This window comes from Lipotes vexillifer, unplaced genomic scaffold, assembly GCF_000442215.2.
Source record: "Lipotes vexillifer unplaced genomic scaffold, Lipotes_vexillifer_v1.1 scaffold1268, whole genome shotgun sequence".
In the NCBI taxonomy this organism is placed as follows: Eukaryota; Metazoa; Chordata; class Mammalia; order Artiodactyla; family Lipotidae; genus Lipotes; species Lipotes vexillifer.
Genome location: NW_006789000.1, coordinates 274,221 through 284,939, shown reverse-complemented (window position 1 = coordinate 284,939; position 10,719 = coordinate 274,221). Strand labels below are relative to the sequence as shown.

The 10,719-nt window shown below is 42.6% G+C and overlaps 1 protein-coding gene across 1 annotated transcript in view; it reads left to right on the top strand.

The window, feature by feature from the left end:
- Nucleotides 1–5,447: 5,447 nt before the first annotated feature.
- Nucleotides 5,448–10,719, top strand: part of LOC103088038 (zinc finger protein 260-like) — a 51,184-nt gene continuing 45,912 nt past the window's right edge. Inside the window, 1 exon segment of the mRNA XM_082931240.1 lies at nucleotides 5,448–5,483. Coding sequence (XP_082787366.1) covers nucleotides 5,448–5,483 — 36 coding nt within the window.

Genomic DNA, 10,719 nt, shown 5'->3' with positions numbered 1-10,719 from the left:
AACAGCCAGGGGCCCCACGGCAGCCAGTGTGCCCACAGTTGCCCGAGTCCTTGTTTCTGGCCCTGGTCCTCACCACTCTGTGTCTGCAACCAACCCCTGCCCCTTCACAGCAACTGCGGCCGGCCCCGGAGCTGAGTGTGTGCATGCCACTGGCTCTGGCCACCACTGCTGCCTGCCCTGATCCTTAGCTGCTGGACCTGGAGGTGCTGCTGAGAGCCCTACCAGTCCTTGCAGCCACTGGGGACCCCCACAGCACTCACCAAGGGCCACATAGTTGCCAGTGCCCTGCCCCCAGTGGCCTGAGCCAGTGAGACATCACACCTCCCCTCCACCAAGCCAGAGCTGCCACACACTCTAGCACTTGGCACCCTGCACCCGTAAACCTGCATCACAGAACATTCTGGCATGTCCCCAGTCCATAACGTCTGCAAGAGGTGACTGCTTGTTCATATGTACAAACACCTATGCAAGGATACACCTATGCAAGGATCAGGAAAACACCTATGCAAGGAAACACCTATGCAAGGATCAGGAAAAATTAGGGAAATATGACAATACCAAAGGAACACAGTAAACTTACAGTAACTGACCCCAAAGAAATAGAGATTCATGAATTGCTTAATTATTCAAAATAATTGTTCTAAATATCCTCAAAGAGCTATAAGAGAACACAGATTAAGAATTTAATGAAATCAGGAAAATAGTACAAAATCAAATTGAGAAGTTCAATGAAGAGAAAACATTAAAAAAAAAACACAACAAGATTTTAGTTGAACAACACAATGACTGAAGAATTGAATAGCTTCACCAGCAGACTGGACTTTAAAGAAGAAAGAATAAGTGAACCCCCCAAAAAGAAAAAATATCACTTGTAATTTATCCAGTCAGAGGAGAAAAAAAAAAGTGAAGACAGACTATGGGACTAATGGGACACCATTAAGTGAAACAATGTATACATCACTGGAGACCCAGGAGAAGAGGGAGACAGAGACAGAAAGCTTATTTAAAGAAATAATGGGGCTTCCCTGGTGGCGCAGCGGTTAAGAATCTGCCTGCCAATGCAGGTGACATGGGTTCGATCCCTGGTCTGGGAAGATCCCACATGCCATGGAGCAACTAAGCCCATGTGCCACAACTGCTGAGCCTGCACTCTAGAGCCCACAAGCCACAACTACAGAAACCCTGTGCACAGCAATGAGGACCCAACGCAGCCAAAAATAAATAAAATAAAATAAATTAATGGAAGGGAGGGAGGAAGGAAGGAAGGAAGGAAATAATGGCAGGACTTTCCTGGTGGTGCAGTGGTTAAGAATCTGCCTGCCAATGCAGGAGACATGGGTTCAAGCCCTGGTCCAGGAAGATCCCACATGCTTGTGGAGCAACGAAGCCCATGCGCCACAACTACTGAGCTGTGCCCTAGAGCCTGCTAGCTGCAACTACTGAAGCCCACACACCTAGAGCCTGTGCTCTGCAGCAAGAAAAGCCACCGCAATGAGAAGACTGCATACCGCAGTGAAGAATAGCCCCCCCTCACCACAACCAGAGAAAGCCCACACGCAGCCAAATATAAATAAATAAATTTATTTATTTATTTATTTAAAAAAAGAAATAATGTCTGGAAACTTCCCAAACCAAGAGAGAGATTTGGACAGCCAGTTACATGAAGCTAATAGATCACCCCATAATTTCAACCCAAAATAATCTTTTCCAAGACACATTATAATAAAACTGCCAAAAATCAAAGCCAAAGAGATAATTTAAAAAGCAACTGTAAGGTCGGGTCTTAACAAACGGCACTGCGAAACAGAGGAAAGCTTCAAGTGAGCTTTATTAGGGAGCGCTCCCGGGCGAGGTTCACTGGTCCAAGAGAAAGGGGCCAGAGAAGTCGCAGCAGCCGGGCGAATGTTGGGCAAGATTTTATAGGGGAAGAAGGGAAAGGGGTGTGGTGAATCTGGGAGGGCGCAGGGTATTCCTTATTTGGTGGCCTCTTCAGGTATCGTGGCAATATCTGGTGCCGGTTGCATCAGTCTTGGGACCGTTAGTCCCGCCCCTCGAAAGGCAGGAAGGCTGGGCCGGGTGGAAAGTCCCCAGGTCAGTTCCTGGAACTGGGGGGTCCGGAAAGTCTCCAGGTCAGTTTCTGGAACTGGGTGGTCCGGAAAGTTTCGGTCTGATGCAACCTGTGAGTCTGATTGCGTTCCCCTGCCTCGGGCCAGTTGGCCTTACAGCAATAAGAGAAAAAAAATTTCTTTCATACAAGGAAACCATCATAAAGCTATCAGTGGATCTTTCAACAGAAACCTTGCAAGCCAGGACTGAGTAGGATGATACACTTGAAGTGATAAAAAAAAAAACAAAAAACCTGCCAATCAGAAATACTTTACCCAGCAAAACTGTCCTTCAGAAATGAAGGCATGATACTCCTCCAAACAAAAGCTGAGGGAATTCATTACCGATAGAAGGAGTTATTCAAGTACAAACAAAAGGTGCTAATTAATAACATGAAAATATACAACACACTGGTAAATATAAGTATTCTAAGTCAGACTTAGAATACTCTAACACTATAATATGGTGGTGTGTTAAACATTTAACTCTAGTATAAAGCTTAAAGGACAACAGCATTAAAAATAGCTATAGCTATAACAGTAAATGGATATACAGTACAAAAATGTAAACTGACAACATAAAATGGGACGGATAAAGAAGTATAGCTTTTGTATGCGATGGAAGTTCAGTTGTTTTGAGCTTAAAATAAACTGTCATGTCAATAAAATGTTTCAAGTAAGCCTCATGGTAACCACAAAACAGAAACCTATAGTAGATACACTCAGGATAAAGAAAAGGGAATCAAAGTATACTTTATGCAAAAGAATGAAATTGGGCTGTGTATATGCAAAAGAATGAAACTAGACCCCTATCTTACATCACTCACAAAAATAAAAATGGATTAAAGTCTTAAACATAAGACCTGAAACTGTAAAACTCCCAGGTGAATGCATAGAGAAAGAGCTCCTTGGCACTGGCAATGATTCTTTGGATAAGACACCTGAAGCACAAGCAACAAAAGAAAAAATCAACAAGTAGGACCGCATCAAGCTAAAAAGCTTCTGCACAACCAAAGAAACAAAATGAACCAGCAAACTATGGAATGGGGGGAAAGATTTGCAAATCATATATCTGTTAAGGGGTTCACATCCAAAATATATTAGGAACTCACAAAACACAATGGGCAAAAAACAAAACAAACAAACAAAAAACCCCAAACAATTCGATTTTAAAATGGGCAGAGGAACTGAATAGACATTTCTCCAAAAAAGACATACAAATGATGTCAAAAAGGTGCTCAGCATCACTAATCATCAGGGAAAAATCAAGTCAAAATGACAATGGCATATCACCTCACACTTGTTAGAATGAATCTTATCAAAAAGACAGTTAACAAATGATGCTGGTGAGGATGTGGAGGAAAGGGTAGTCTGGTGCACTGCTGGTGGGAATATAAATTGGTAAGTCTACTAAGGAAAACAGTACAGAGATTCCTCAAAGTGTTAAAAATAGAACTACCATATGATCCAGCAACCCCACTCATTGTATATCCAGAGGAAATGAAATCACTATCTCAAAGAGATACTGGCAATCCCATGTTCGTTGCAGCATTATTCACAATAGCTAAAATACACAAACAACCTAGGTGTCCACTGACAGATGAATAAACAGAAAATATAGAAATTATATATATATATATATATATATATATATATACAATGATGTATTATTCAACCATTAAAAAAGAAGAAAATCCTGCCATTGAAACAACACTGATAGACCTTGAGGGCATTAGGCTAAGTGAAATAAGTCGACAGTGAAGGACAAATACTGTATGTTCTCACCTGTATGTGGAATCTAAAAACTCATAGAGGGCTTCCCTGGTGGTGCAGTGGTTGAGAGTCCGCCTGCCGATGCAGGGGATGCGGGTTCGTGCCCCGATCCGGGAAGATCCCACATGCTGCGGAGCGGCTGGGCCCATGAGCCATAGCCGCTGAGGCCGAGCATCCGGAGCCTGTGCTCCACAACCGGAGAGGCCACAACAGTGAGAGGCCCGCATACCACAAAAAAATAAAATAAAATAAAAATAAAAACTCATAGAAACAGTGTAGAATGGTGGTTGCCAGGGGCTGAAAGGTGGGGGAAATGGGGAGATGCTGGGCAAAGGGTACAAACTCATTCATAAGATGAGTAAGTTCCATGAATCTAAGGAAGAGCATGGGGACTATATAGTCAACTATATTGTGCTATATAATTGAAAGTTGCTATGAGAGCATAGCTTCATTGTTCTCACCATAACAACAAAATGGTAATTAATGTTAAGTGAAGAACGTGTTAACTAACCTTACTGTGATATACATTTTGTAATATACAAGTGTATCAAATCATCACATTGTACACCTTAATCTTACACAATGTTATATGTCAATTATATCTCAATAAAGCTCGGAAAAACCTCTGTCTTCTTATAGAGCTTATTTTCTAACGGGGACAACAAAAGTACAAACAGGTACTTATGACTCACTCCACAGATCCACTCCCACATGAAGCAAGCAAAACTGATGAAAATTATTTTTTTTTAAAAAAAGTAAAGTCTCTGGAAATTGTCCTAAAGGCATATGGCAAAAAAGAAACATTCAAGAAAATCTACTTAAAACTCATTAAGAACAGCAAGAGTTTGTCATATTTGAACCTCAACTAGCTCCTCTGCCCCCCAGCTCAGTGTGACAGTAACTCCAGTCACGTGCAGCCAAAAGAACAGCTGTCTTGCCTCCCAGCTCCCAGTCACATGCAATGGCATCTATCTGGGAGGGGCAGGCTCCCAGTGTTTCCTGTAACCTCTTTTTTTTTTTTTTTTTTTTTGCTGTACGTGGGCCTCTCACTGTTGCGGCCTCGCAGAGGCTCAGCGGCCATGGCTCACGGGCCCAGCCGCTCCGCGGCATGTGGGATCTTCCTAGACCGGGGCACGAACCCATGTGCCTTGCATCGGCAGGCGGACTCTCAACCACTGCACCACCAGGGAAGCCCCAGCAACCTCTTTTAGAGGCTGCCTTGTAGGAGAGTGCCATTTAAAGAGAAGTCAAGAGCTCCTGTTCCTCCAGACCCCACTCCTGTTTCAGGTGTACCATACTGAGAATACTGAGACCCCAGTTACCCTCATTTTGACTAAGTAGGGTAGAGGTTCCAGGCCAAAAGGGAAAATGAGAAGACCACAGGCTACTATGCCCATACGGCACTATGCTCCTAAAATACCGGTGTCATAGAGAGAAGGATGCCACTGTATCCATTCCTATATCTGGGGCATGGCTCAGAGATTTTTGCCAAGGGGAAAGGCAGGTCATAGAATCAAGAGGTCCAAAGCTCTCTCCAAGGAACTGACTTTATTTAACAGAGTGTACAGGATGGTTAAGCCTAAAGGCACTCAAAAATCAGTGAAGGTATGGTGAAAAGCAATTAAAAAGAGGCTGGTAGTTTCATGAGAGATCTAGGCCTTACCTGAGATCAAAATGAGCCCCAAATACCTCAAAAATTTTTCACAGAAAGGCTTGGGTAGTAACTTGCAGTTAATTTAAGTCAATTTTAGTTATTATCATAGTAGTGGTTATCCATTCCCCACTTCCTAGTCCTGTGGCAGTCAGCTATTCACATGTTCCTGGAGCATGCAGGTTGCAGGAGCCTTGCATGCAGCTTGCAGGAGCCAGGGTGGACATTAAGAACCCTGTCCTCTAAATAAGAGGGATTTGTGCTCTGTTTGCTCACTGCTGCTTCTGATTGTGGAGAGGCAGACACACAGACACGCAGCCACTGTTGCACCCCCCATACCATTGCTGTAAGCCACTCCCCCTCTGAGTAAACTGACCTCTTAGGATTTAAAGGGCTGGCACTCTTTTCTCCTTCATTTTTCTCTTTTTCACCCTTTGGGAGTCATACATTTAAAGACGAGGACATTCAAAAGCAACCACAAATACAGGAAAATTTAGAAAGTACCACACATGCCCAAGGAGAGGTGAAGGCTCAGAAAAGACTTGAGAAGACCTTAAGTTTTCACCTCAGACTGATCCCAGCCCAAAGACATCCTATAACAATTAAACAAACAAATAACACACTTAAAAGCCAGGGAAGGGAGAAAATCTGATCTTCAGAGACACGACGTTGTACGAGTCAAATGTCCAGGTTTCAAGAAAAAAAAAAAAGAATAAAACCACGAGGCATACAAAGAAAGAGGTAAAAAAGAATTTAAAGAAAATGTCTCTGAGAAACACCAGATGGTGGGCGTAGTAAATAAAGACTTTAAAACTGTCTGAAACATGCTCTAAGAGCTAGAAGATGATATGGACAAAGTCAAGAAAACAATGTATAAACAAAATTGAAATACCAGTAAAGAGGTAAAAAAGCAAAAAGGAAAAAATTCTGGTGCTGAGGACTTCCCTGGTGGCACAGTGGTTAAGAATCCACCTGCCCATCACTTTTAAGAAAGCTTACAATTGGGCCCTGTACCATCTCAAGTCCTCTGTAGCCCCTCTTGAACATTTTTTGCCATAATTATTAAAGGGTAGTTGAATAAATAGCATCACCATTCTTTGCTGTGGCACAGGCTATAAACTTAAGTGGACTTTACCGGCAGCATCAAATGTTTCATCTTTAAAAAATAAAAGTAGGGTACAAGTTACTGTTTAGTTCTAGAAAATTTGTGCAATATGTTCATAACGATGGCTGTGGTTGCCACAAAGTGCCTCGTTTACCTTTAAATACTGTTAATGTGTTATACATGCAGATGGAAGGGGTGGAACTGTGCACTAAAGTGGTGGCTTTAACTGCGGTGTTTGGCAGAGTTGCCTTCTACCCTGCCAGTTCAAAAGTTGAATCTGTTTTCATATAGAATATATATATACTAAAAAATTTCAGTCTGTTAAACAGCCTTACTCTGATTCAGCCTCTTCAGATACTCTTGTGCTGTGCAGCAGTGGCTCTGTGTGTAAATGCTATGCACTGAGGATACACAAAAAATTACGATGTGTACAGGATAATGCTTCATACCAATCAGATGTCCATTTGTTATTGTGTTTGTTAACAGCCCTTTATCTCTTAGTGTTATAAACTCCACTTAAAACTGATTAAAGTCTCATTCTTGTCAAAAAAAAAAAAAAAAAGAATCCGCCTGCCAATGCAGGGGACATGGGTTCAATCCCTGGTCAGGGAAGACCCCACCTGCCGTGGAGCAACTAAGCCCCTGTGCCACAACTACTGAGCCTGGGCTCTAGAGCCCGTGAGACACAACTACTGAGCCCACAAGCCACAACTACTGAGCCTGCACGCTTAAAGCCCATGCTCTGCAACAAGAGAAGCCACTGCAATGAGAAGCCCATGCACTGCAATGAAGAGTAGCTCCCGTTCGCCTCAACTAGAGAAAGCCCGCATGCAGCAACAAAGACCCAACGCTGCCAAAAACAGAAACAAAAACAAAAATAAGCCCCCACCTTAAACCAACTAAATGTAACAGATGTATACAGAAGACTCTACCAAACAACAGGAGAATATACATTCTTTTAAAGGGCATATGGGGCATTCTCTACGATAGAGGATGTTAGTCCATGAGTTAACTCTTAACAGATTATAAAAAAGATAGATGTCATATGAAGTATCTTCTCTGACAACACCAGGATGAAGTTAGAAATCAGTAACAGAAGAAAAGCTATAAAATACACAAATTTGTGGAAATCACAAGACACACTGTTAAAAAACAAATGGGTCAAAGAACAAATCACAAGGGAAATTAGAAAATACTTAGAGACAAATGAAAACAAAAACATTATACTAAAACATATGTGATACCGTGAAAGCAGTACAAAGTGGGACATTAATATCTATCAATGATTACATCTAAAAATGAAAAGGAGCTCCAAACAACCAAAATAGAATAATAAATGTTAGAGCAGAGAAAACTAAATAGAGAATAGGAAAACAGCAGAAAAAAATCAACAAGCCCAAGAATTGGTTCTTTGAAAAGATGAATGAAATTGACAGAACTTTAATTAGAGTGACTAAGGAAAAAAAGAGAAGGTTCAAATTACTAAAATCAGAAATGAAAGTGGGCTGGGGCTTCCCTGGTGGTCCAGTGGTTAAGATTCCACACTTCCACTGCAGAGGGCATGGGTTCAATCCCTGGTCAGGGAACTAAGATCCCACGTGGCACCCCACATGGCAACAAACAAAAAACCCCACGAAAGTGGGGACATTACTACTCATTCTCCAGAAATAAAAATAATTAAAAGAAAGTACTATGAGCAATTTATTCTGACAAATTGCATAACATAGATGAAACAGATTCCTGGAAACACAAGACCTACCAACATTGACTTGTGAAGAAATAGAAAATCTGAGGAATGGAGATAAAGACGACAGAGTAGGAGGATGCTGAGCCCACCTCCCCTCACGAACACATCAAAACTACAACTACAGGGCTTCCCCGGTGGCGCAGTGGTTGAGAGTCCGCCTGCCGATGCAGGGGACACGGGTTTGTGCCCCGGTCCGGGAAGATCCCACATGCCGCCGAGCGGCTGGGCCCGTGAGCCATGGCCGCTGAGCCTGCGCGTCCGGAGCCTGTGCTCTGCAACGGGAGAGGCCACAACAGTGACAGGCCTGTGTACCGCAAAAAACAAAAACAAAAACAAAAACAAAACCTACAACTACATATAGAGTGACTCTTGCTCAAATCGACCTGGGGACTAGCAGAACAGCTCTTGTACAACTAAGGTTGTAATGGAAGATCCGCCGGGTCTGGTAGGAAGGGAGAAGGCGCAACCTGGTTGGGACCCACACCCCTAGTGGGCGACACAGAAGAGGAGTGGGATATTACAGGCTCGGGGATCTTCCCTGAGGAGTGAGGGGTTTAAGCTACACATTAGGCACCTCAGACCTGGCGTCTAACACCAGAAAAGATGAGCCTCCTTAGCTGGTTTGAGGAGTGTGCACACAGTCTTGCTTACTCCTGGTCACAGCACAGAGGCAGTAGATTGAAAACTGCCTGGGGCTCTGGCCGGCTTGCCAGGACCACCCCAGGGCACCTCCCAGCCCACAGCAGGCTCTTGCTCCAGCCACTCCTGCTTTGGTGCTGCTTCCCAGCCTAAGGTGGAGGCTACTGTTGCCAATGACAGTGTGCACACATGGAGGGAACAGAGCTGGCTCACACCATGAATGTTTCTTTATCAATAGTAGACAAAAAAATCAGCAAGGACATAGAAGAACTGCATAACACCATCAACAAACTAGATACGATTTACAGAACACTAAACTCAACAATTGAATAAACATTTTTCCAAGACTGCACAGAATATTCACCAATATAAAACAAATATTACATTTAAAATAACTGAAGTCACACAAAGTATGTTCTCAGACCATTATGGGATTAAACCAGAAGTTAATGATAAAAAGATAACAGGTAAATCTCCAAGCACTTGGAAATTAAACAAATACTTCTTAATAATCCACAGCTCAAAGAGAACTATCAAAAGAAGTCAGGGCTTCCTTGGTGGCGCAGTGGTTTAGAGTCCGCCTGCCGATGCAAGGGACGTGGGTTCGTACCCCGGTCTGGGAGGATCCCACATGCCGCAGAGCGGCTGGGCCCGTGAGCCATGGCCGCTGAGCCTGTGCGTCTGGAGCCTGTGCTCCGCAACGGGAGAGGCCACAACAGTGAGAGGCCCGCTTACCGCAAAAAAAAAAGAAATCAGAAAATATTTTGAGTAGAACAAAAATGAAAATATAACATGGCAACATTTGGGATATATAGGTAAAGAGCACTTAGGAGGAATTTTACAACAGTAAATATTCATATTAGAAAATAAAGTTTCCATCTTAAGCTAGAAAAAGAACAAAAAAATAAAACCTAAGCATGTAGAAAAAAGAAAATAAAGATAAGAGCAGAGGGCTTCCCTGGTGGCACAGTGGTTAAAAATCTGCCTGCCAATGCAGGGGACATGGGTTCGAGCCCTGGTCCGGGAAGATCCCACATGCCACAGAGCAACTAAGCCTATGTGCCACAACTACCGAGCTACTGAGCCTGCTCTCTTGAGCCTGCAAGCCACAATTACTGAGCCCCTGTGCCACAACTACTGAAGTGTGTGCCTAGAGCCCGTGCTCTGCAACAAGAGAAGCCACCGCAATGAGAACCCTGTGCACCGCAAGGAAGAGTAGCCCCCGCTCACCACAACCAGAGAAAAGCCCGCGCACAGCAACGAAGACCCAATGCAGCCAAAAATAAAATAAATAAAATAAAATAAACAAATTTTAAAAAAAGATAAAAGCACAAATCAATGAAATTAAAAGCAGAGAATCCATAACTTAGGAACAAAAGTCTGATGTCATAACAAGATAGATAATAATATCACCACCATCGTGGAATGTACACTGAATTTAAAATATACAAGTTAATGCAAGAAGCAAAAAATCAGCATTAAAGAATAAATATGCTACAATGGTTGTAGATTTATGTTAAGAATGCATCCAGTCAAATGTATAATTCTTTTTATGGGAAAAACTAGTTCTAAAATATGTGGTTATTCACACACATACAGTGGTTGTAGGTAGAACCCAGTTTTTTGTTGTTGTTGTTGTTAAAGTAGTATGAATAGTAAAATGAATATCTAGATTCATTACCTATATTAAGCACTGAGG